Here is a 27637-nt window from a genome sequence, read left to right as displayed (position 1 = left end):
TTTGGATGTGTTTGTCTAATACTAACTTTAAGCCATAAAGTTTTTAAAGTCAGTCAAAAATGAAAAGTTAGGATTTCTAACTTTTTTTTTCTAAGTGCTTAAAGTCATTTTCTTTGACCATGAAAATTGCTTTTATATCCCTTATATTTTAACTAAATTCTCAAACTACCTTTTTTATTCTTTTAACCCTAAAATTCACATCATTTTCCTCATTTAAGCACTTTTATCCAAACACTCAACTGATTATTTATAAAAATAACTTTCAGCAATTTCAAAATTCTATAAACACTTCATACATAAAAGTTATTTTTTTTTAATGCCATCCAAACGGGTTATTGATATGTCGACAAGTTTAAAGGACTATATTGGTATCTTGACACAAGACCCTTGTCGTCTCTTGATTTTTAGCCACGTGAAGTAAACAAAAGTACAGGGTTTTTTTCGTAATTGGATCGTCTATACATATAAATAAAGCATTGGAGAATTGGAGAAATGAAAGCGACGAATGACTGAATAAAGCAATTCTCAGATTGTCAGGGCCAATTCAACTACGTTCTCGCCGCCGATCTTCTTATACTCGTCGAGACAACATCCTTCATTCTCGCCGGGATATTGTCTCTCCTTCCATCGGAGTCGGCAACATATCTTTGCATCACAAGTAGCATTTTTTGGACTTCGACCTTGCGTGTCTTTGATACTCCGACAGAAAAAATTAGGGTTTTGAAATGGGGGATTCGCTGGAGAGACTGGGATCCGAGGAAGCATTGGGACCAGAATCGAGTAAAATGAAGGAGGAATTGTGTATGGATATAGATCCTCCGTTCAAGGTGAGCGTCGCTACCGCCGAAGATTGGCGCAAGGCGCTTGACAAGGTGGTTCCTGCCGTCGTCGTTCTCCGGACCAATGCTTGCCGAGCATTTGACACTGAGGCTGCTGGTGCTAGTTATGCTACAGGCTTCGTCGTTGATAAGCGTCGCGGGATTATACTTACAAATCGACATGTTGTAAAACCTGGTGATAACAAGCATTAATCTGTTTTTAGTAACTTAAGAAGTCGGCAAATTAAATATGTATATCTTTTCAAGTTCAATTCTTTGATGGAAGTGCTGATTGTTGTTTGCTTTGTAGGACCCGTGGTGGCTGAAGCTATGTTTGTGAACCGCGAAGAGATACCAATCTATCCCATATATAGAGACCCTGTGAGTTCATTTTCAATCTCGCCTTTGCTATCTCCGTGGCACTCCCGTTTCTTAATTCCACTAACTAAATAATTGTGTACAACTTGCATATTTTTCAATATTCCAGTTATTGAATTACTTAGAATTTGAACTTTGATGAGAAGTTTTTTATTTAACATTTTAACAGTCAAGTAATGTCACATAAAATGAGAAGAAAGATGCATTCCCCCCTTCTTGCTTAAAGTCCCAAGAGTCTTATTATTGTTTTTTTATTTATCAAGTTTTATTTTTTGCTTTTGAAAACAAAGGTCCCATACTTGTTTGTTATATACAGGCTCTCAAAGGGTTTTATAAAAGGTCTTTGGCTACCTTACTATTCCTGCTCATTTTTTTTCACATTGTATTAGATTCAATCTTTGGTAAGCCCAGTCTCAGCAAGCCCAAATTGAAGTTCATGCTTGACTCTCAAATTGGGGTTACATGTACAGGACATCTTGTATAATGTTATACTACATGGATTATACAAGGGCTTCCAAAACAAGAAGTATGCCTCAATCTCAAACAAGTTGGGGTTGGCTATATGAATCCTCAATTCTCCATTTAAGCTCAACTCATGTCCTCGTTATACCAAATATAACTAAAAGTGAAAAATAAGTTAAATATACATGAGTAATAGTTTTATAATCACAATGGAAGTTCTCTAAACAAGACGAAATCATGTTCCCCACTATCTAGATATCACTTCATCATGAATTGACAAATTCCAAAAGGGTATATAAAAATTTGGCTACTTCATCTATTGGTTTGACTTTTAAGGTTTAGATTTCATGTTCTATTAACAGAAGGAAAAAGTAAGTACCAGGTTGGCGTCACTGATCAACTTCATTTCTATTGATGTGAGTTTGACAGAGTGGGGCTGAGGTTGTGCTCCTCCCTTCTTTACTGGTTGCTCCCACCTACCAGGGTCTAATAAAAGAAGAAAGAAAACATATGCATAATTTCAAAACGGTGCTATTAGTCTGCTTTATGTTTGGAAAAAAGTGAAATGTGAAGTTCTTGGGGTAATTATCTTTTTTTTTTTGGATAATGGTTTTGGGGCTAATTATCATTTGTATCTTCCTTCGCATTATTCAGTTGCCATTTCATGGTTAAATAATTGATTGTTAAAAAAGAATTTATGCACACTTTGATTTATTGACTCATAACTATTTCATGAAGTAGAATAATTAAAAAAAAGGAGACCACAATTCAAATTATGGAATCATCATCTATCATTTAACTTAATTAAGTAACGATGGATTTAAGTCACGTTGTTAACTGAAAATGAGGTAATTTTCAACAATTCTGAGTAACTGTCTGTATATATTTTTAGTCGGATCCAAGCATTCACACCCTTACTTTTATTCGTATCCTTGAATTTTTATGAAAGCAATGATGGGTAGGACACTTGTTCAGGCCTATTTCAGGTACTCACACCCACATCCATATCCGTGTAACAAATGATAAGTCATAAGTCCTCCTTCCACTACCAAATCCATTAGTATACTAAGGGTCTCCATAACAAATAGAAAAACTTACTGATAATCCCGCCGTTTCATTTTATAAGGCTATATTTGAGTATTTGACTGGACACAGAAGAAAGAAAAACTTTTACCACATACCAAAATTACCTTTTGGAACTTGTAGTCACTAACATGCCTTGACATTTTTATGACTATAAGAACATGTCATTAAGGGTAACATGGAAAGTTTAAAAGTTAGAGTTTCCAAATATAAAAATGTGTCATTCTTTATGAAACATAGTAAGAGCCTGTTTGGATTGACTTATTTTTAAGTCAGGCCAATTTTTTTTTTGACTTATAAGCTGTTTTCAACTTATAAACTGCTTAAAATAAGTTCATCCAAATAAACCCAACTATTTATTGGGACTTATTTTAAGCACAAAATGATTTTAAGTTAGCCAGCCAAACACTCAAAAAAGCTGAAAAACAGCTTATAAGCCAATCCAAACGGCCTCTAAAAAGGAAAGTGTACCTGTGTTGACTTCAATGTGATGTTATACATAGGTTTATTGGGACATTAGAATTGCCAAAGAATACTTGACAATCATATTCCACACTTATTTATTTTGTCATGAGCGAACCTTATTGATCGTCTTTTAGGTTCATGACTTCGGATTCTTCCGTTATGATCCTGCTGCAATACAATTTTTGAGCTATGAAGAGATTCCTCTTGCTCCGGAGGATGCTTGTGTAGGACTAGAAATCAGGGTTGTTGGTAATGACAGTGGAGAGAAGGTATGTGGGTGAGATTTTATTTTATTACCTTACCTTGCTTTATGAATGATGTATCCAAACAGAATACTTTTTTTACATGAAAGGACCTTTTTACATTATTATTCTACTAAACTTGTCATATTCAGTCACATTATGACTTATGTTTCCTGTAATTGATCAGAAGGGAATGAAATGAAACTTTGCCTACTCGTTATAGCATCTTCAAAGAATCAGTAAATGGGTTAGAACTTTCTGGAATGAGTGATCCTACTCTTTGTAACTTTGATGGAGGTGGCATACCTGTCGAAAAATGCCCATGATGGAGGCATTAGGACTCGAGAAAAACTTTGGAGGCCTGATATCACTTAAAACGTGTAGAGGGGGTGCATAACTCTTTGATGTGTAATCTGCTTGTAAACTATGCATTTCATTGTTGAATGCTGACATATGGCTCCGTCATTTCTTTCGTTGCATCCCTTTGATTGTTTTTGAGGGGCTATATTTTCTTAAGAATTTTTCATATCCTATTCCTCTTTGCTTTAATCTGGATTATGCAGGTGTCTATTTTAGCTGGAACCCTTGCTCGACTTGACAGAGATGCTCCTCATTATAAAAAGTATGTCGTGGTCTACCTAAAATGTTGTATGTCGTGGTCTACCTAAAATGTTGTTATTGCTGTTGTTGTCACGGTCTACCTAAAATGTTCATTCACCCTGTATATTTCATGAATTCCCCTGAATGATATGGGCCACAAGAATCTCATTAAGTGTTTGACATTCTTTCACAATTTCTTTTATATAGTTTCAGCCAAAAGAATTTATAAACATGTCTGTATACAAACTGTGCTGCTTTTTTGGTGGTGTTGGTGGTCTACTATCTCTTTCATCAGAGTGGTTTTGCTTTGTGCAGCCAATTGAAAATTTTTGCTTATTGATGAGCTTTTTAGTTCTGATATATGATGAAGCTGATTATTAGCATTAGATTCTTACATATTTGAGTACTAAGCATAAATTGTAGACTTCCTGTTTAAGGTGTTCCTTTTCCTCTGATTGGTTTTGGAAGCAATGATTATGTCGCATTAGCATTGCTCACGTCAATGTAATAAAGACTGTTGCTTGTGGGGAACTTCCTTACTGTTCAAATACAATGAGCAAATTAAAGCTTTAGGATGTTAAAATGATCTTGCGATAATTTAAAATAACTAAACTATGAACTTATCATTTGTCATTTGTATAGGAAGGCATGTTTGTAATGTTATGGTGAATGTCCTCTAGATGATTTTCTGATGAAGTCATCTCTGTGGTGTTTGTGCCGCAATCCACTTTGTTTTTCGTATTGCAAATGTTTGGTAGTACAATGTATTCCTTCTGATAACTCCAATTTTTGGTGCAGGGATGGATACAATGACTTCAACACATTCTACATGCAAGTAAGCGGAGCCTGTAATAGAATTTTTTGGGCTTTTAGCCCTCATAATTCATAAATTAGCTCCATTGATTTGTTCAGAGTGCACTATATCATCTATATGACAAACATGTAACTTGCCAAGAAGAAATATGGCTTAGAAGTTAGAACACTAAAGGAGCATGCATGGACAAAAATCTATGATACTATGGTTGAAAGAAGGGGATTCAAATACAAAAGTTATTCATCAACTAGTGGTCGCTAATAGGAAGATAAACCTTCTTGAATCAATGTAAGTAGGCAACACAATGTATAATGGCTAGGATGTTATGGGGATCAGCGGGAATGAATTTATACTCAAACGCACAAGAAGGAGAGCTGAAGGGAAACATTTGGGGTGGGGGGGGGGGGGTTAGATAGGGAATACATAAAAATATACCCTTTACTCTGTGAACCACCTCATCTATAAGTTAAAAGCTGTTATAGTGGGAAATTGGAGATTATCTAACTTCATTACCGGACAGAATGCCTTCCTCTGATTTCTGGAGCAGCCACTGCTTCGGATCCTGCTCCTCTACAATTTTTGGCCCCATATTCTGGGTGTGCCATGGGATTATTTTAGGTCATCAACATATTTCTACCCCAACTTTTCAGGACTGTAGTTGTTGAATTACCTTTGTGTTTTTTGCCAACAGGCTGCTTCCGGAACGAAAGGTGGTTCAAGTGGCTCCCCTGTAATAAATTGGCAAGGGAGAGCTGTCGCTTTGAATGCTGGGAGCAAGTCATCAAGTGCTTCTGCATTTTTCTTGCCATTAGAACGAGTTTGTACACGTTCTTTGATCTTCTGTTTTGTTAAAGACCTGTCTATGCTCTATTTCTGAGCTGTGGGAAGTGTGCTTTTGACATTTGGCTCTTAGATAAACTTGGATTTTCTTAATTTAAATAGTGCGAAGTACTGCCAGAGACTATTGTTTTCCAACCACACTATAAGCATTGCAAAAGTCTTTATTGACTTCTTGAATGGGCAAACAGTTAATATTTTATATATCTCTGGAATTGGTTATTTGCATTTTGATTTCTTTTCTGCCCTGTTTCTAAATCTTTTATATTGGAAACTATATCCGTCATTTGATCAGTTTTTTTCCTTTTTCTATTTCTGGGTTTTCTGTTGTCAATGTGTACTTGTCTCTGATATGCAGGGTGGCAAGTATGTATCTCCATCATTTTTAATTGTCTCTTTGTACTCTTATGGGTTATAGGATCCAAAGTTTTTATTTCATTGAAATCACTGAATTTTATTTCTTTTTCCTATTTTGGTCCTTTCCTGTTATTACTCATTCGTCATCCTTGAAGTAGGTTGATATCTGTGAGGGGATTTGAAATCTAAAGTTTCTTTTTACATGACTTCCATTCTATTTTATGGCGTACTCTATATGCTATTACTATGTGACAATAGTCTTTTTCCTTTTATGATTAACTTCTTACAAAAACTGGGAGTTCAGATGGTTACAAGATTTCCATGTTCTGTGTGTTTGCGTCTTTCTTATTTTCCTAGTGAAGAGTTTATGTTTAATTGTGCCTTTCCTTCTCAATTCCTTGACTGCCTTGATGAGTCATGTTGGTTCCTCATTTGCTGGCATGAACATTTTCTGTTTCCTGGGATCTTTTGCCCCCAAACCCGTATTGCTGGTTAAGGTCTGAATTTTCTCTGTTATAAGTAAATGAATTATTAATTAACTGAACTTATATAATTTTTATTGTGTTTATAGGTTGTCAGGGCACTGGAATTCTTACAGGAAGGAGTGGATCTTACCACAAATAAATGGGAGGCTGTAACTATCCCTCGTGGTACGCTTCAGGTTTGTTAGTTCTGCTACTCTCCATTAAAGCACCTTTTTAGACTTTATTTCCTTGTGAAGTGATTGCTTCTGTGAATGGTGGCTCTTTCAATTTTGTTTTTTGCGTAACACTAGCTAGTTTTTTTTTTTTTTTGAAACTGGTAACTGTATCTATATATCAAAAGAACAAAGCAGTACATGGGTTGTACTGAAACCGTATTTACAAAAGTACTCTCTAGTTCTACTGTCCTGTATCTATATTGAATCTAACACATCAATAATAGAAATAATATCATTTGATGTGAGCTATTGCATACGAGGAGGGTTTACCCTGTGCGCATCCAAAAGGGTAGAGGCTGCGGGTTCCCTTGTCATCTGAAAAAACAACAACAGAGCAGTATCATTTGAGTAAATCTGATTACACCAAAAACACAAAAGCTAGATGAAGTTCAACTCAATCTTCTGCACTCCATTCTCAAAATTCTCAAAACATCTAGAATTCCTTTCCTTCCAGATTGTCCACCATAGTCGATGGTAGTCCATTAGATTGCATTTACATGTTAAACTGTACATGAGTCCTCTGAGATGATCTTAATGGGTTTTATTCTGTAAAGGTTTGTGAGGCCTTTTTGATTTAGTCTTTCTCTTTGGCTGACCGCTATTCTGCGTATGCATCCATGTGACATATAGCTTACTTGAATATAAAACTACAGTAGTTTTAAGAGACAGAAGGTCTAAGAGAGATGATGAACTTCTCTCTAATCTTGTATATATCTTCTTTGCACAAGCTTCTTTAACCCTGAAAACAGACATCAATTACGTGTATTGAGGAACATGCCGTTTCAAATCAAAGAGAAAACAGTATAGGTCAAGTGAGGAAACCATAATTTCATAGGTGGACTTGGTTAATGGTTTATATGTTTTTGATATAGGTTACTTTTCTCCACAAAGGATATGATGAAACTCGCCGGCTTGGCCTCCTCAGTTCCACAGAGCAGGTAAGCACCAAAATATTTTGTTGCAAGCTCTATTATTAACATAATGATACAATAATCTTTTGAAATTTTACTTGAATAGTTGGTGCGCAATTCCTCTCCAGCCAGTGAGACTGGAATGCTTGTCGTTGATTCTGTGGTAAGTGCACTTCTTTCGAGTGTCCTGACACAATATAGTTCTGTGTATCAACAGTTCAATTTTTCTCTGGTACTGTTGCAGGTGCCTGGTGGCCCAGCTCACAATCATTTAGAGCCTGGTGATGTGCTTGTTCGTATGAATGGGGAGGTTAGTCTGGCTTTGTTGTTGTAAGGAATCTTATATTGATGGTTTTGATGTCCTCATTGTGCTCTGATTCTCTGCATAACTCATTAGAACTTTTATTAAATACATTGATTTGGCTCATACCTCGGGCTCGTTGTCCGCTCTCTTTTCCTCTATTACTGCATCTAGATTCTGCAAAGCTACTTTAATTTTCAAGAACCAACCGTTGGACCAGGTTGAACGAGGGACCTAATTTAACGAAGTCCTGCACTTGTCAATCCTTCCCCTTGACAGTGTATTACATGGGCAAAAGATAGTTCTAGTTCTCCAATTTTTTTTCCTCAGACCAAGATGAATACATAAATATTATATTGTTGGAAATTGCTTCTTTCGATAATTGGAAAATCATTCTTTTGATGGTTTGAAGAACTGATTTCCTCCTGTAAGCTTCATTCAGGTGATTACTCAGTTCCTGAAGATGGAGACTTTACTTGATGACAGTGTTGGGCAGAAAGTTGAGCTCCAAATTGAAAGGGGTGGAACTCCTTTGACAGTGGAACTATTGGTGAGTGTTTATTCAATGTTGAAATTTCTATGATTTCTAAAGGAAAAGGTTATATTCTGTTACGTCATAGTTAACAAAATAATGAGGATTTTGGTTCATCTCAATTGACCTTCGGGTTCGATTTTAGCATTTGTTAATTCACTCAGGTGCCTATATACTTCTATGATGCTTGCTTGGGAGATGTTATAATTGACTGCACGAATATTCTCAGCAGTCTTTTGTAACACTTGGTACTCTGTCAATCAAAAAAACTTTTATCATAGATATACTAGGTTCTTTGTAAGATGAAGAAGGATCTAGTTTTTTTTAAGACTGATTGAGTATACTCAACTGTATGTAGCCCCATGATGTAAATTTGGGATCCCAGCCTTTAGTGCTGAAGATTTATATACAAACCTGTTACCTTTTTTAAAAAAGAAGAAACTTTTATGATGCTTAATGTAGGAGAGATTTGGGTCAACAAATTTGTGATTTAAATGGAAATCTCTGAATATTTCGTTGAATCATAATTATTGTGATGTGTTGCGTAACGAAATGGCCAATAGTATTTCCAATCGTTGATTATACACGAGATAATTATAAAGTTTGATGAATGATGTGTCTACTAGTGAATGAGCATTCCCATACGCATCTCACTAAAAATATACTAGAATCCAATTTTTCTAGACACTTGTGGACAAATGAATTACCAATAGCCCAGAATAGCAATAACAGAAAGAACAATATTTATAGGTATTGTTTCTGATATTGTTCTTCTTTTGTTATTTTGTCATATTTGTCCATACTGCCAGTAGGAAAGAACTGGTAAATAGTAATAGTAAATGAAGAAGATACAAAAATTTGCCCACTTTGGTGACAGGATAATTGATGTGGTCCCGCTTAACCTCCTACCTGTGGCAATTTAGCTTTATCACAAAATTCAATTGCAAAAGTGGTATATTATCTTCTAGCTATGGTGGAGATCTTAGTTGATCCACGATTTATGTTTCATCTTTCGTTCCCTTTTCGTTTGGTTTTAGAAATCCTTGATCAATTCTGATTCTTTCCTTCAGTGTATTTGCCGAGCGGTTTTCTTTTTGGGAGCTCTAACGCCTTTTTTTCAAGGAGTAAATTAATTTTATTCGAAGAAAGGGTTAGAGCCGTCAATATGACTCGTCTGCTTGTGTTTCCTTCAGGTTCAAGATTTGCATTCAATTACTCCTGACCGCTTCTTGGAAGTCAGTGGTGCAGTTATTCATCCCCTTTCTTATCAACAGGTTTGTGAGATTCTGCATGACATTGGTTATCGATAAATCCTTTTAAAATGAGTTCTCATCATTATACTCATTCCTATGTAAAATGAACTTGTAACCAGTCACTAGGGAAGCATTGGTGTTAAGATGCTCTATTTTGTGACTTTCCCCTGTTTGTCTTGCTAATGGTCATGTGAGATATTCTGGACCTCGCCAATTGCTCATACTCAAATGTTTTCATTCTGGAAGGCAATGAGACTTTATGTGTAGAACTGGAAAGTGGATTTTATCTGTTTCATACATGCCTTTTTGGTTGTCTTTAGTGTTGCTGCTTATATGAGCTTAACAAGCTTAGGAGGGTTTGAATATAGGCACATCAGAAGTAAATAATTTTTTTGGTATGTACATATTATCCTTGGCTGCTTAGGCTAACAAGTGTAGTGTAAGGAGAGACACATTAAGAGAAAAAGACGCTAAGGCTTGCAAGTGTTCATATTGTCTATGTGAACCAAGGACAGAACTCTATGACTTCTGAGAACCACAATTTGATATTCCAGTCCATTGGCATTTAATCTTGGTTACAACTCCAGTGAAGACAAATTTTCTTCAGAAGGTGTCCGAAAAGCTGTCATGTCATGAATCTTGGTTCTTATAAATTGAAAGTAGAAGATCTTATGTACCTTTGCTTTCTCTATTTTATTTTTTTGAAGGTATTTCACCAATTGTTGTTCTTTTTGTTATTCTTTTACTCTGCACATGACTCATGTCCATTTTGAGTGAAGCCTCCTTAGACCATTAAACTCAATGAAGTTCCCAGTCAGCCACATAAAGATGCACTTCTAAGCAGATGTGCTGTGTGTGGGCTTGTTGTCAGACGCCTGATAGTTGAAAAGTAACACGTGCCTAGAATACCATTTGACTTTGATGGTTCAGGGCTTCTGCAATCTGTTAGGTTCTTTTTGTTGGCAATTTGGTTTAAAAAGTTCTTAAACTTCTCCATTGATTTTGAAGGAACTTGAGTGCAAGCGAACTTTTTTAGTTACTTCTTACCTAGTTTAGCTTTTTATAAATGTCTTTTTCTCAACTTGCAATTCCCTTTGGATGGTGTCATACGATTGTTCATGTCCAGCGAACGAGGAAATACTATTTTCCTATCTTTCCATATTAATGCAGATACTTTATGAAGGATAGAAGTCGGTGTCTTCCTGTATTTTTTAAGAAAATAAATAGGTTTTCCCTGTACTTCAGTTCTAGTCATGTAGTTTGTATTTGAACTTCTAAGGGAAGACCCTTTCTTTTGAACATTTGACCTGTTTTAGGCTCATTGATATTTCTTTATTTATCTGTTACGTGTGATTGAAGCTCACATTTCTGCTTTATTCTCTCTCTCTCTCTCCCTCTCCTCTTTTATTGCAGGCTCGAAATTTCCGCTTTCAATGTGGTCTTGTCTACGTGGCAGAAACAGGGTCTGTACATTCTTATTTCCTTTAGATTATTTCTTTGCTGCAGTCATTGGCTTTTGTTAGTTTGCTTTGCCTAACACTTTGTATTCGGAAGTGTTTCTAGTATAGGTTTAAAATTCTGTTGATGCTATCTTTAGGAGTATTTTACTGGAAAAACATTTTTTTGACAGTTATAAACTTCTTTGCTATTGTAGATATATGCTATTTAGAGCAGGAGTTCCCCGCCATGCCATCATTAAAAAATTTGCAGGAAAAGATATAGTGACGGTTGAAGAATTAATTGCTGCTTTATCTAAGTTGTCTAGGAGTGCTAGAGTACCATTGGAGTATATAAGCTACAATGATCGTCACCGGAAAAAGGTATTAGTACTGCCTCTTTGCTTATGTTGATTTTCTGTACTCGTTCGTGATTTGATATCTTTCAGAAATCAATGGCTGCCTCTTTTCATCCACCTGCATCTGTAGTTCCTGCTCTCAACTGTCATTGCCTTCTGTTTGTTGGCAAATAATGATAAATTGTTTCCATATACTTCTATATTACTATGCAGATTCACAAATACCGACCTCGGTTGTCTTTACTATTTCTGCGTAAACCAAGGTTAAAAACTATGGATCCTAGTGGGTCAACAGTCGGCTACTACTGTGTCTCAGAGAAGGAGTTTATCTTGTTTTGAGAGCGTCAATCAGAAGAAAAAGAAAACTAATAACATGTTAAATTGTGCTGTCAAAGTTCTGGGATCATGGCAAGAAAATGTGAATATGTGCATCGATTTTAGGATTTTATCCAAATGGTTTTTGAACCCCTGGAGACATGAGAAGAATGGTGTTTTGTCCTCTTTGACAGTTTAGGTGTTTGTCGTGGTGGATGATATAGATGATCACAAATTTCACCTGCATGTAAACATTGTCTGTCTTGTGGTTTAGTCTTCTAGTGTAGTCTTCTAGTGTAGTCAACCATTTGAACTTCAAGCCTGGCAATACGATGAGTTGTGAAGGTGTAGTAGTCAGAAACATATATTCAGAAAAAGATTCCCCAAAGAATGAAGAGTCTGTGGTTTTTGCAGACATTATGGATATTAATTTAACTCTGCTTGTTGGTAGATGTAGAATAGTCTCTTTTACTTTTATCATCTCCTTGTACCAAGGCTTTCTCATAGAAACTTCTTTTTGCTGCAGTCTGTACTGGTCACAATTGACCGCCATGAATGGTATGCACCTCCTCAGATATATAAACGCGATGACAGCTCTGGTTTATGGACTGTGAAACTTGCCTTGCCACCTGAGTCCCCACTTCTATTCTCTGGCATTCATCCAGGCAAACAAGATTTGTCAAATCATAGTGTTTCTTCTTGTGCTACTGAGGTTAGTGCAATGGGTCTTAGGCCTCAACAAGTCAGCCAAGAATCAATGGATGGAGTTACCAATACGGAGACTAGTTGTGACAATGTTACAGAGGGACTAAACATTCAGGATGATTCTGATGCTGGAACTAAGAAACGGAGGGTGGAAGAAAACTTATCTGCAGATGGTGATGTAATAATTGGCCGCTCTTTGAATGGACATAGAGAGGAAAGGTTTGATGACTCCGGGGCTGTGGAGGATGCAGCTGTGAGAAATTATCAAGGTGCTGCACCTGTGTCTAACAATGCCTCTGTTGCTGAGCGTGCAATAGAACCTGCTCTTGTGATGTTCGAGGTAACTCTAGTTCTCATCTATGCTTGTTTATTGTGTTACTTGTTTTACCGAAGTGGGAACTTATTTCCTAAGCAGTTTCACATAATAAACAATGGTCTATAGGGGTTATTGGGCTACCAGTATTTAGAAATAATCCCTTTCATTAAACCATGCTTTGAGTATCCGATGTTTGGCTCCTTTTTTTTTGCTTCTGTATCATCAATCTCCGCCTTAGTAATGCTGCAAGGGTGTATTATTGTTATCTGATCCACATGCAATTACAATAAACATGTAATATCCAAGATTTTAATTACTCATCCAGATTCTGATAATGACGAATCAAACATCTGAAAGCAAATACAGATTTACTCGTGCACTAGATCGTATAACAATCTCTATATCGTAATGTATGTACAACTTGTTTGCAAACCAAACATCCCCTTCCTTTTCTCTCCGTGGTTCATTGGGGGTAGATTTTATCATCTAAGCACTTATCAAAGAAAAAGAGAAGACGGTTGACGGTTCAATGCTCTATCCGTAGGTTTTTGTATCTAGTAGCTTTCCCTAATTTTTTGGTACTGTTTTCAGCATCTTCTTGATGCCAGTCAATATAACAATTACTTCATCAAAAAGAACAAGTGTAGGAGAAGGTTTTATCATCTAAGCACAATAGTAAGTGAAATGTATGTGTGTATAGGGTAGAACACTTTTTTGGGGGGAAGGAATGGCTCCTTTTGGTGGGCTCCTTCTTTGGACGAAATTTTTCAATAGGTTGTGTGAAAATATCAAAGATAACATGTATGTGGATTCATACATGTCTAGTGTCATTGCACTTGAATAAGGAAAATCTTATAGAATATTTTAGATACCAAATATATATATTCTAGAATATTTAGTTACTTTATTAACTTAGAGATTGCCAACCTATTGTATTGTTTGTGGCTGAAGGCCTCATGTTTTTGCACTTAATGAATATTTGAATCTAAATCATTTTCTGTTTTGCAGGTCCAAATCTTAATCATTCAATTTGTTTTTTCTTGTACACTGTTGTAGAACATAGAAAATACTGAATAATGTTACTAACTCCTGGTTTTGTTTTGGTAACCGCTGGTTAAGATTGTCATATGTTTTCCTAGTAAATATATAATATGAAAAATCAATACTAATAGTTGCTGTTGAGACTTGATCTCTATCATCTAGACATGTATGGTTCTGTGGTTATTCCTTTCTCCATCATCTAGGTTTGATGTGCCTCTCATGATTCGAAATTGCAGGTCCATGTACCATCATTATGCATGCTTGATGGAGTTCACTCACAGCATTTTTTTGGAACTGGTGTTATTGTATACCATTCCCACAACATGGGCCTGGTTGCAGTTGACAAAAACACTGTTGCAGTATCAGTTTCTGATATAATGCTATCTTTTGCTGCTTTTCCTATTGAGATTCATGGAGAGGTAAAAACTATTTTTGTCAATACTCTTACCTGCTACAATAACAATTTTTATTGAGGAGGTCGGTAATATTTTCAGGTAGTTTTCCTCCACCCCGTCCATAATTTTGCTCTGGTTGCATATGATCCTTCTGCTCTAGGAGCTGCTGCTGCTGCTTCTGTTCGTGCTGCTGAACTTCTTCCTGGTAAGTGGGAACTTCCTCTTTTGATCCTTTATGCTTGCCTATCTTTTACTTCACCACAAAAATAGACATATTCACTTGCTATTAAAACATGTCTCCCTCAAAACTCAAAGTGCTGAAACCAACTTGAGTTTGTTTATTTTGAAAACGTAGAAAGCTGACACCAAAATCTCACTAGTGCACAATCACCAAACAGGAAAGAGGTTCTGGAATTCTTTCTGGTGGAAGCTGCTGGTGCACAATAAAAGAAAGTGTTTCTTGCATTATACATGGAAAGGAATTTGTTCTTCATCATCACAAAGATATTTGGTATTGCAGATTTCTAGAACATTATCAGTGTAACTTGAATTGGCAGAACAATGACAACAAATCAAAAGTTTAGAGGTGGGAGTCGGGAGTCAATTGATGGCCACTAGAAATATGAATAATGCTTGAACGATCCTAAAGAGAGGAATGACACCTGATTGATTGTTCAGACATAGGGGCACCAGTTTTTAGTGAGAGGAGTATTGTCGCATCACAAGTAAGGTCTGGTGAGGGTGTGTGTACGCAGCCTTATCATTTAACTTGTGAGAGTAGAGAGGATGTTTCCGATGGACCTTGCCTCAAGTTAAGCATATAAAAAAAGTATGGGAAACAAATACAGCGAAGAAGCAAAAACAATGAAGAAGAGAACAGTAGCAATGACAAATAATACAAAAACTGAAGTAAAGGAAACAACACGTAATACTAAAATTGAAGAAAAGAGAAGTAGACAATCCTCAACCTACTAACCTTTTACCCTAATCCTCGACCTTCCTATTCTCCTAGGGTCATGTCCTCGGTAAATTGTAAGTGAGCCATGTTCTGTCTAATTACCTCCCCCAAGATTTCTTCAACCTACCTTTACCTCTTCTTATATCTACTATAGCCAATCTCTCACACCTCATTGGGGCATCTGTGCATCTTCTCTTCACATGTTCGAACCATCTCAGCCTCTGCACCCTCATCTTGTCCATCACGAAGGTCACTCCCACCTTGTCCATGATAGTTTCGTTCCTGATCCTATTACTCCTAGTATATCGGAATCTTAAGGCTATATATAAATATTGAAGGTAATCATTTTCTATTCAAATTAAATAAATATTCTATAATTAAAGACATAATATCCCAAGTATTTTATCGAAACCTCAATATGATTTTCCTTGTTCTAGTACAATGAATCCTGACATGTATTCATTTATTATTTTGTCAGTCTCCATTCCAATTGCTTCTCGTGTGCTGTTAGAAGTACTCCTTTGTCAAGAAGATGCCTGCGCTGGAGCATTTAGAAAAGCTCCTAGTTATTGAATGGCGTTTTGAACATCCAGCTCTGATCATAATATACTTTGTTGTTTCAGAACATAATCCAGCTTAGCACTATCTGTTTTCTCCTCTTATTCACTATATCGTTGTTTTTACTATTATATTGTGGTAATGGTCTTGTAACCGAGTTTATAAAACTGGTCTCCCACTCCTTATGGATTATTCTCTTGCCGAAATGGATCTGGGATTGTTTTAATCTTAATGGACTGTATGAACAATACAATGTAAAACGAATCCCCTTCACCCTATGTAATGTCTTACAATGAATGGGATATCTTTGAATTACCATTGTGGCAAGTGGAACATCCGTGTATGTCCTATTAAATTGCTCTAGTTATCATGTCTGCCAGAAAATGGCTGTCTTATGCGTTACTATTTTTGCTAATGTTTGCTTAAATTTTAAAATATTCTGTTGCCGCCAGATCCCGCTCTTCGTCGTGGAAATTCAGTGTATCTTGTGGGATTGAGCAGAAGTCTACAGGCAACTTCCAGGAAATCGGTTGTGACCAACCCATCTGCTGCTGTGAATATTGGTTCTGCTGATTGTCCACGTTACAGAGCGACAAACATGGAAGTGATTGAGCTTGACACGGGTAACACTCTCCCACTTATGCCTTCTTGATTCTCTAATCCTATAGTAGCTTCACATTTGTTTTGGGCATTTCTTTGATGCCGTGATGATCCTCATTTCAGATTTTGGAAGTACGTTTTCTGGTGTGCTGACAGATGAGCGTGGCAGGGTTCAAGCTCTATGGGGAAGCTTTTCAACACAGGTTTGTACTCCCAACTGATGCTTCTCTTGTTAATTGGATGCAACTTAGTTTTAGAACTTTTTTGATAAATTAACTGGTTTTGCTTCTTCCATTTTTTCAGCTCAAGTATGGTTGTAGTTCGTCAGAAGATCACCAATTTGTCCGGGGTATTCCAATTTATACCATAAGCCAAGTTCTTGGCAAGATTATTTCTGGTGCTGACGGACCTCCTCGTCTTATAAATGGTTTGCAAAGACCTATGCCACGATTAAGAATATTGGAAATTGAACTTTACCCAACTTTGCTTTCCAAAGCTCGAAGTTTTGGACTAAATGATACTTGGATCCAGGCAAGCTACTAGTTTTGGAGATATCTGTTTGGTTTGTCATTTCCTGTTCTTGCTTTTCCTTCTATCCATATCTTAGCCCGAGTGTTTTTTTTTCTTTTTATTGTCTTTAATTTAAAAAACTCTGGCCAAAACACATGTAGAAACTAGATGTATTTCCTTTAAATCTCTTTCTAAGAACCCAGTCTTGTTTGTCAGATTAGGTTTCATACTCTCTTTGAAGCTTTAGTATCAATCCTTAAGTAGTAGAGAACTAGCGATAATTATTTGACGGTGACGGGTGTATTCTAGATGTGTATGCTTATATATAGACGTGGCCCATGTTCGTGATCCTGAGCAGTTCTGGAATTGTAGTGTTTGCATACACTTGTTAAATGTGAAAAAACTTGTGCATTCAAAATGGTATGATGATCTAGTTTCTTATATGTTCGGATTTTGGTTGGATGGGAGATCCATGGTATGCACTTGATCATTGATCATGCGCATCTCTGATTGCTCGAATTATTTGCCCCCTAGTTTCTTGTTTCTTAAATATCAACTATTTATGTTCCTGTTTCTGCCTGTCTTATAATCAATACTAGGTTTTATGCCTAGCCAGCTTACAAAACAAATAAGATAATCAGCAGAAAATGTTTGAAATGGGTGCACCATGTATCTGATGCAAGTATTTTCTTAACACCTGTCGTACCTTCTAGGCCCTCGTAAAGAAGGATCCCATGAGACGCCAAGTATTGCGAGTTAAAGGTTGCTTTGCTGGATCCAAAGCTGAAAATTTATTGGAACAAGGGGATATGGTCTTAGCAATTAATAAAGAGCCAGTTACATGCTTTCGTGACGTCGAAGATGCATGCCAATCATTAGACAGGTCTAATGATAGCGATGGAAGACTGAACTTGACAATCTTTCGTCAGGTGAGCCCCTGGGGCAATTCGCGTCTACATTTCCTTCCCTGTTTTCCTCCTATATGACCAAAAGAACTTTACTACTGTCATACGTCCAGCTTGAGTGAGTTCTTCACTCTCTTAAATTCTTTAAGTTATTTGATGAATTCTCAGGGCCATGAAATTGAACTACTTGTGGGAACGGATGTGAGGGATGGAAATGGAACAAGTCGTGCAATAAGTTGGTGTGGCTGTATTGTCCAAGATCCTCATCCAGCAGTACGCGCACTTGGATTTCTTCCTGATGAAGGCCATGGAGTATATGTAGCAAGGTGAGTAGTTGCTAGACTGTGGAAAGCTTTGTTTAGATGTCAAGAAAGTTGGCAGCATGTTTCTTGAGAAAATTGCAGCAAAATAAAGGAAAAAGGAAATAAGTTTCCTGTATGCATTTGTTGTAAAAAGAAGAATGTTAAAGACACATTTTTTTCTTCCTAGTTTACTGCACCTTTTTCAAGACTTAATTTGAAAGAAATATTCTTGTGGGAATCTTTTACCTGCTTCCTCATAATTTATTAACTGAAAGAAAAAAAGTTTGCTGTAATTTTTCCTGTGTGTTCACTGATCAGCAGGTATTTAGGGACTTTTTGTTCTGATGAAGGGCTGATTGAGTCTTTCTCATTTTCGATGCATTTTGTAATGCATCTAATGTAAAAGAAAGAGAGGGCAGTTGGTATCTTTTGTTGAGTTGGCTATTAGCTATATGGCATCATTATTAACGCCTAAATTAATCTCAGGTGGTGTCATGGAAGTCCCGTACATCGATATGGTCTTTATGCTCTTCAATGGATAGTTGAAGTCAACGGAAAACCAACTCCCTCTTTGGATGCTTTTGTTGACGTCACGAAGGTATGACTTGTTATTCTGAGATGCTTTGTATGCATTATGTATATGGAAAGAGCTATGAATGTCAGCATAAACTGAGATTTATTTCTCGTTTGAACCTGGTTTGTGCAAGGCTTGTCAATGAATAAAGGGAAAATGACACGAATTAGCAAACATATACTAGTTAATTAATATACATAGCTATAGTTTAAGTTAAAATCCCAACTCGCAGCAAACCTTTTTCAGTAATTAATATACATAGCTATAGTTTAAGTTAATCCCCACTCGCGGCAAACCTTTTCCAGTAATTAATATACATAGCTATAGTTATTCAGAATTTGTATAATTAAGCTTCCAATTATATAAATTCAAAATTTCCTAATTGAATAAATCGAGAATTTGTATATGCTTACCCTAGCATGTATATAGTTATAATATTGATATATTTGGTTTGTATAAGTTCTGAAAAATTCCTAAAATGTATAAATACAGAATTTGTATATACTTACCCTGTTTGTATATTGTCAGCGAATTATACAAACGGTTTGTATATTCGCAGCGAATTATACAAATGGGTATGCAAATTATACAAACAACTGTTATAGCTATAGTTACAGAATGTAATTACCTAAGCTGTAGCTATTTCGGTCTATTAAGATTTTTATAATAGCTATTTGTGAAATTTTCACATGAATAAAAGCCTGTTTGGCCAAATTCCTCAAAGGCCAAAAGTGTTTTTTTCCCCCAAAAGTTAAGGTGTTTGGTCAAGCTATAGGACAAAAAAAGTGTTTTTGAGTAGAGGCAGAAACTGTTTTTGAGAAGCTGAAAAAGTAACTTCTCTCTGAATGTACTTTTTTGAAAAGCACTATTGAGAAAATTCATTTTGAAGCCCTTTTTAAAGGCTTGGTCAAACACTAGTTGCTGCTCAAAAGTGTTTGATTAGCTAAACACAAACTGCTTTCTCACTTTCCAAATGCTGATTTTAGAAATTTTACCAAACAGACTATAAGATCCTTATTGTTGATCTCCATATTATACCATTCCTTCTGCCATATGTTGGGTCATTTGGAAAGATAGGAACTTGGATTCTTGAAGAGAAGAATAATAATGTACTTAATCTCAAACACAATCTTATATTCTTGCTTAGTTCTTGATGCAATATGGTTACAACAAATATTCCAGAGCCTGAAAATAGAGGTGGTAAATATGGCCCAAAAATTGATGGCCTATCCAAAATGTTATGGGTTAGGGATAAGATAATTTTGTATTGATATGATTTTTAACTAGCCCAACATAACTCTTTTTCAAAGTGATCTCCATTTTACGCCAATACTAGCCCAATTCTAACTCATCTTTAAGATCTACTCTAATTTGAGTTTACTGCGTGAGATTTACTTTGATTTTTTCTATGTATTCACTTCTCTTGTACCATGTATCTTAGTAGGCAGATCCAGAATTTGAGTTTCATGGGTTCAACCTATAAAGTTTGTAGTATTTAACTATTGCATTTATAAATTTATGGGTTCAGACTTACTATTTGTTGCATTTTAAACATTTTTTATGCATTAACTTATTCTCACATTAAAAGTATTGGGTTTAGATGATCTCGATATTTGTGTCCTGCATTCACCACTATGTATCTTATAAGTTTGATGTTGTACAATTTTCACAATATTAGGTTTAACGATAATTTAATTACATAATAAGTTTCAATATTTCCAAAAGCCTTAAAAATAGATTTTGAATGAAATATAATGGAGGATAAGTGTAATACAAAAAACAAAGTAGCTGGGTAAATATATCTCTTTCTGAAATATTTTAATTTGTAAAATTCGTTGTATTAACATTTTGACCAAGCTGATAGCTCCCTAATTCATGTTGAAGCTTTGCCTTAATTAAGGACTAATATGAGACAATATGTTAATAACCAGAATATTAGTGGCCTGAAAATACAAATGGGGTTTATTTTTAATTTGTTACCAATAGAAACAGGTAAATTTGGACATTTTCTTGTATAAAAATATTCATATTTTCCTTGCTAAAAAAAAGAAATATTTATATTTGTCGTATTGCTTTATTCAAAATGATATCGGACAAATTTGAGTAAGATAATTACTTAAAAAGACATCTACTAGAAGCAAAAAATATTCTTTTTAATTAACGCATTGTTCTTGATTAATGTTCAAAAACCCTTCAAAAAAATTGGGTCAAGTTGGGTGGGTTATGACCCAGTCCATTTTTAGCCCATTTCAGCCCAAGTAACATTTATCAGCTCAGTCCATTTTGACCCGTCCAAATCCAGCCCAACCCACCCATTTATCACCCCTACCTGAAAACCATGCTCGACTTTCTTCTTTCATTACACTCCCTGTAAACGCTCTTGTACATTTTGGATGAACTCTTGCCTGAGCTTTTGGCAGGCAATTTACTGATCTTAAGGTTTCTGACTTGATTCTTGTTATTATCCTGTTCTTATGCCTAATTAACTTTTCACAGACAATAGAGCATGGAGAGTTTGTCCGGGTACGAACAGTCCACCTGAATGGGAAACCTCGAGTACTTACATTGAAGCAGGATTTACACTACTGGCCAACATGGGAGCTGAGGTTTGATCTGGAAACTGCTATGTGGCGTCGCAAAACAATCAAAGCTTTGGACTCTGGTGTTTTGTGAATTGACTTGGCTGATTAGGATTTACCGTGGGAGTGCAAAATTGAAGAGCGTGTTGAAAGTACACCGGCTTTGTATGTAGTTACTCCAACTTATTTGAGTTGAAAGTCTCAATACATCATTATATGCAAAATCACATAGAGCAGGTATCTGGCTTCATTGCCTATTTGTTGTAAATTACTATTTATCTGATGAAATAATAAGTTGTAGTATTTTAGACATGAGTTATAGGTTCTAATGCTATACATGTCATTGTGTATCTGTAGATGTAAACGATGAATTAGGGGTGACTTTTAGCCACCAGATTTGGGGTGATTCCCCATTTTAGCCTATAGGCTTACAGTATTTTTTTTCTAATGTTACCGTGTTAGATCCTACTTATTTATGCCAGTAAATGATATTTTAGAGCTGTACTGTTTCTTTCTGACATCTCCAGAATTTTGGTTAGTTGTAGGAGAAGAGATAGTTGAATCCCCATCGACATAAATGTTTATTGCTTGTGTATGCTTACGTGCTTAACTTATATGCATTTATAGATGTAGCAGCCAGTGCTTCATGAAATACTTTAAAATGAAGGCAAAAAGGAAAAGGAGCGAAAAGCGGGGGTGGGAGGTTGGGTGTGGCAACAAACTGCCAATACTTGACAAAATCCTCTCTCCTTAGGTTTTTTGGTTTATGATGAGTTGAAGTTATATTTACTTGTAGTGTAAGAAATATCTACACCGTCAGGTTAATCATAAGGTAATTTCATGTTAATAAGCACTTGGAATGGATGAGAAGAATTAGCTATAACATGTTAGTTACATTGTTGGTGTTACAAAGTTTTACCCTATTTGGCTACTACTATTCTTGGCATTTGGAGCTGCTAAATAATCGTTGAACTAGTTAATTGATTGTGGCCTACATTAATTACCACATGTTACACTGGTACACTATTTGCAGTTGAAAGAAAATTATTAGTACATTATGGCTAACGTACTATTTAGAAGAGGAACAATTTTTTAGGGGAAGAACCCAGTTGGAAAAAAGGAGATGCTTTTTCTTTCAACCTACTCCTTCCAAAAATAATTAAAAAAGAAGATAGTAATTGATAATCACTTGTACTGTTGCCCTCAGAGAAGCACTCTTGGTAAAAGAAGATTACCCAGAAAGAGTCATATTTGTAATAGATAGCGCTGTGCATGAACTTCCTTGGTGAAAGCCAAATGCTAAAAAAATATTGATATGAAATTGTGGCTCCTTCGTTTTCTGCATTACTGACACCAGACAAGTAGTAGTGTAAGTAGTAGGAACAACTTGCTCTTCATCCGCTTGCTCGTCACATTATGACTTGCAGCCGAAGAGTAATCAGACGGTGGTGGATTCTTGTAGTAAAATGGGAGGTAAGGTAAAATTGGATTAGGAGGTGGAGGGCCATACACATACACTGGTGGAGGTAAAATGTCACCACCAGGTGGTAAATAATAGCCCATTGGCGGAGGGTAGTTGACTGGCCCTGAAGGTGGTGGGCAGTCGGTAGGGGTGGGTGGAGGAAGGCATGAATAGGGACATCCATTTGGTGGTGGTGGTGAAGCATAGAGAAGAGCTTGATTAGAACTTGTTACCTCAGACACTTGAGCATTTGCAGAAGAGTTGAAAGTTAATATTGTTAGGATGATTAGTGGAAGAAGAAGGCAGAATTTTGTGACCATGGTGTTTTCAGAAGTGGAGTAATAGTAGACACTTGGGTTGATACATATTACATACATAAAGGAGAAAGGATCCATTCTAGTTGATGGTTGCCTTTCTAATGGAATATTTATTAAGTAAAATTGGAATCAAAGGCTCCCTCTTGACTTTTAAGTTTTACCCATTGTCCGCGAATTTTGTTTTATTTTATTTTTACTAATTATATCGTATTAACAGGTAATCTGATAAAAATGTTAATCTTTTATGCTACCACAGGCTAAATAACACTACTAAATCTTTTCCATAGCGGTTTTTTCTGCTTCTATCATAATAGTAGTTATAAGTTGCACTTACAAATGTAACAACGTAACCAAATATTTGATACAATGGCAAACGTTGCCCTAGCAAATCACTTGTAAGTATGTCCCAGAGTATGATTCATTATATTGATCCAAATGAAAACACTTTAGAGTCTATTCTATTCCGTTATCGTCATTTAAATAATATATTGAACCATGAAAAATAATATGTAGCAGAAATCTTCTTAATACCGTGAAATATAAATAACCTATACATTTATAATCATAAATTTATATCAAGACGAATAGAATAGTGGTTTCAAAAGAATAATTAAAAAAAAAAAAAAAACGAAAGGAATAACATATATATAAAGTTCATGAGCATCAATGCAACTTGGGAGCATGTGGCTGAAAAGTGTTTTGTGTTGCCTCACTCTGCATTTGGAATCCATGGCTACAATGATTGTATTGTTTAAGAGTTCATTTTGAGAAAGGACATTCTTAAAGCGTTAATAGGTTTTTATTCCATGCATTAATCTTGTTGACGAATACTCCCCCGTTCCAATTTACTTGTCAAATATTTCCTAATTTGATTTTCCTTTTTACTTGTTAATTTTGACAAATCAAGAAAGGACAATATTTTTCTTCCTATTATACCCTCAATTGAGTTAATGTCTTTGAAAAATGTAGTGAGTAAATATGTTTGTAACTCTATCATTTAATAGAGGTAAAATGATAAATTCACTATACCAATCATTGTTTTCTTAATATATATGTCAAGTCAAAATTTGACAAGTAAAAGAGAACGGAGGGAGGGAGTAAATTAAGAAGTAATTATTGACTCAATTAGTTGTCACTTGAAATCACAAAAATCTAAGTTGCCACGAGATAATTATACTTCTAAGTTCACGAGAATCGAATCTAGCTTTATATGTGGCTTTAGGTGAAAGGTCAACTTCCAGGTCTAAAGTAGCCAGAAATTATACTTCTATAGTTCTACACTACTATATCAAATTTAATGTACATGTAATTCTGCCTAGTATTATAAACTAGAGGAAAAAAGAACGAGAAAAGGTTTTACATTACATATCCAATTTAGTTCAAAAGTGAAAAATTTCACGGGATAATTTATTTGGATATCACTATTTAATTTGTAACCAGTTCTTGCACGTCTGCCTTTTTTGAATGATTGAAATATAAATATTTTTTCATGAAGTTCAAGTAAAAATGATTGAAGTTCATCGTATGTATTTGAACTTCAGCCATATGAAGTGGATAAATATATAAATTCTTACCCACCATAGATATTGCTTAGATGGTGGTTCAGAAATCGTATATTTGTTATACTTGGGCCGTTCAAAAATTGTTTCACTTGAATGTATTCTCATAAATTTGAGTACAAATGCTTATGAAGCGGGTTCGAATTTGGGCCCATTTGTTTATGTTCGTCCACTTCTTGGATTAGAACCTTTGTTTCATTTGGGCCTTTCCTTAATTAATTATAGGAAAACTTACATAAATATAAATATTTACTATCTATAGCAATAAAAAAAAATCACTGAACACTTGTAATACATTTATAATACAGTTTTAATACATATTACAGATAATTATTTATAAAACATATATAATACAAGTTTTATAGATGGATAATACATTTATCACATACTTTAATAGATTATAATACATTATGTTAGTTTCTTACTACACAGACATAATATATATTTTAAAACACTTATAATACATTTATATTGTATGCATAATTCACTTTTAATACAAGTGTAAATTTATCATAGTATTGCTATAAATAATAATAAATAAAAAATATCGATAAAATCAGTAATTAATTTTTAAAAAACACCCAATCAAGTAATTTTTTCTTAATTATATTAGTTTCTTAATAGGAAGAACTACATAAATAAGCAAACATTTCTAATATAATTATTAAATTTTACAATACTTTAAAATAATTATTACATACTAGAGGATTGCATAGATACACTTTTTTCTTTCGACTCAAATTAGTAGGGCCTCAAAGGCACTGAGCAAAAAATCGAAAAAAAGAAGAAGGGGAAATTAAAACGAAGAAGAAGGGAATTACGAGTGAAGAAGAAAATTAAACTCATTCCCAACTCTTTGATTTTTAAAATGATAATATTGTTTATATTGGAGTTTGGACACGTGTCAATAGGGTACAGTTGATTAACACGTGTCCTCTGTTTCCACCTTCAGAAACCAACACGTGTCCAATTCCCTATTTAAAATAAACATCACGATCATCACCGCCATTCTCCATACTTTTTTTCACAAATAGCCCGATCTTCTACTTCTACTTTTGTATCAAATGCTCCTTCTGGTTAAATTCGTGTGTAACATTACAAAAATTGCAGCCTTGTTCTTTTTCCTCTTTGCTCAAGCTGGTCCTCTGACTGTTTATTTGGCGAATACCACAACTACTATTTAATTAGTAAAAAGAACAAAAAAATGGGTTTCGTTGGGGTTCCGATCTGTGTGCAGTGTGGCAATCCTAGCAACCCATGTAGGTTAGTATTATTGCTTTCGACTATAATTATGTAACGCTTATTCTGAATTCACTGACTTTAGATTTTAAATACGTGTAGGTGCAAGGTGGTGGGGCCTACACTTGGTTTCTTGGCATTTGCTGCGGCAGCAATTGTAGAATGGCCGGTTGGTGCACTCGTTTATGTGTTCCGTCACTCCAAGGGACGCCGGATCATGGGTCATCCAGCCACCGTGATTTATCCTTCAGTTACCAACTCTATTCCTATTTAACTTTTTTTGTTTTGTTTTGTTTTAATTTTCAATGATGTAAGAATTAATGTTGCTTTCAAATCTTACATTAAATGTATGTCAGTTTTAATTACCTTACTTAGTAAATAAAAGATAACGTGCTTTTTTGTAGCGCGATAATAATGTATGATGCTATTGTAATGCACTATGATATATAAGCATAAGTTATTTTGTGTGAGAATTTACATTGCGAAGTTTTGTTGTGGTTAAGTTTTCAATATGAAATTTTACCGGACCGATTTCGACAAATAGACAATTTTGTGAAGTTTTGTTGGGGTTAAATCTTTAATATGAACTTTTAGCGGAACGATTTTGACAAATAGTCAATTTTGTGGTTGTTGATTGAAAATTAGTTTTAATAGTTTCAAAACTTAACCCAAGCATTTGAGTAAATATGTGCATTACTTTTTTCCGCGTTTTAAGAAGACCAAGTTTTTATTTCCTAAATAAAAATTCTTGAAGTCGAACTAAAAACGGAATAAATTGGATCTTCTATATTGTCAGTATTGGGAATTGTAGTGTTCTTCAATTCTGTTGTGTGAAAGCATAATTGGCAAGGATGAGTCCTTATGTAGATTTTGATGAAATGTACAAATTAAAATTGAATCAGATATCTTTAGAGGCAACAATCTTCAGATTTGATTAGACAGTTAAATTATTCAGTCTACGCGAGATGTAGCTCCGTTTATTTTATACCTCCTATTAAGTCAAACTCTTCAACAAATGCACATATCTGATCTAATGTTACTGAATTCTGTTGATCATAGATAGACTTGTAGCTCACATACATATAAATGTATACTTAGAAGTGAGATGAGAAACTTCTTAAAGGACGGGCCAACAGAATAATAGCGTGATAGAAAGAATTTAACGATTCAATTGGAAACCTTAAAAAGCCTCTAGTAAACTAGATCGATTTGTTGTTATATGCAATTTCTGTTAGGCATATTAATGAACTCAACGTTGGTCATGATATGTTGGCAGGTCCGTCTCAACGAGACTATAAGGCCATTAAAGCAATTATTTTGGGCCTCAAATTTTTTACCCCTAATTTTTTCTAAAGAATATATATATTATTTTATTTAATGGAGAGGTGGTTGTAATAATTTGAGAAATTAAATAGTATTTAATTAATTATAGCATTTTATTTTACGTGGCTACCTATTTTATTAACTTATTTATATTTTGATGATTATCATGAACTCATATTACAATTCTTACCTTTACCTTTTTTATTCCTCAATCAATTTTTATTTTTTTATTATTGAATATTCTAACGTCTACTAAATGGTCAAATCTTTTGCATTATGCAAAACTGTTTTGTGTTTATAAAAAGCTTAAATTTTTTTTTGATGTATTTTTAAAATTTTTAGCACCGCAATAAATTCATAATAGTATCATTATATAAACTTTTTAAATTTTGAGTTAAATTCTATTATTCTAACTTTATATTATATTTCTT

General features: G+C 35.0%; 3 protein-coding genes across 4 annotated transcripts; 2 read left to right on the top strand and 1 right to left on the bottom strand.

Annotated features, from left to right (window-relative positions):
* Nucleotides 1-479: 479 nt before the first annotated feature.
* Nucleotides 480-21824, top strand: LOC129874360 (protease Do-like 7). Of its 2 annotated transcripts, XM_055949632.1 has the most exons (24): nt 481-1014; nt 1129-1199; nt 3341-3475; nt 4012-4070; nt 4847-4883; nt 5554-5679; nt 6628-6717; nt 7629-7694; nt 7774-7830; nt 7912-7977; nt 8411-8518; nt 9694-9774; nt 11167-11216; nt 11408-11573; nt 12390-12908; nt 14162-14344; nt 14420-14525; nt 16289-16459; nt 16560-16639; nt 16740-16967; nt 17660-17875; nt 18020-18177; nt 18640-18751; nt 21224-21824. In XM_055949632.1, exons 1-24 carry the CDS (start codon nt 726-728, stop codon nt 21398-21400), a joined length of 3351 nt encoding a protein of 1116 aa, XP_055805607.1. In that variant the 5' UTR covers nt 481-725; the 3' UTR covers nt 21401-21824. The 2 variants fall into 2 exon arrangements, with proteins under 2 accessions (XP_055805608.1, XP_055805607.1); XM_055949633.1 differs by lacking the exons at nt 18640-18751; nt 21224-21824 and having other exon boundaries at nt 480-1014; nt 18001-18163.
* An 826-nt stretch (nt 21825-22650) lies between these two features.
* Nucleotides 22651-23088, bottom strand: LOC129872732 (extensin-like). The gene has a single exon (XM_055947648.1). It carries the CDS (start codon nt 23086-23088, stop codon nt 22651-22653), a length of 438 nt encoding a protein of 145 aa, XP_055803623.1.
* Nucleotides 23089-25488: 2400 nt separating this feature from the next.
* On the top strand, nt 25489-26347 carry LOC129874090 (uncharacterized). The gene is made up of 2 exons (XM_055949314.1): nt 25489-25907; nt 25986-26347. The coding sequence occupies exons 1-2, from the start codon at nt 25849-25851 to the stop codon at nt 26155-26157; spliced, it is 231 nt and encodes a 76-aa protein (XP_055805289.1). The 5' UTR covers nt 25489-25848; the 3' UTR covers nt 26158-26347.
* The last annotated feature ends 1290 nt before the right edge of the window (nt 26348-27637 follow it).

This window comes from Solanum dulcamara, chromosome 11, assembly GCF_947179165.1.
Source record: "Solanum dulcamara chromosome 11, daSolDulc1.2, whole genome shotgun sequence".
Lineage (NCBI taxonomy): Eukaryota > Viridiplantae > Streptophyta > Magnoliopsida > Solanales > Solanaceae > Solanum > Solanum dulcamara.
The sequence above is the reverse complement of the archived record's forward strand: the minus strand, read 5'-3'. Positions and strand labels throughout refer to the sequence as shown.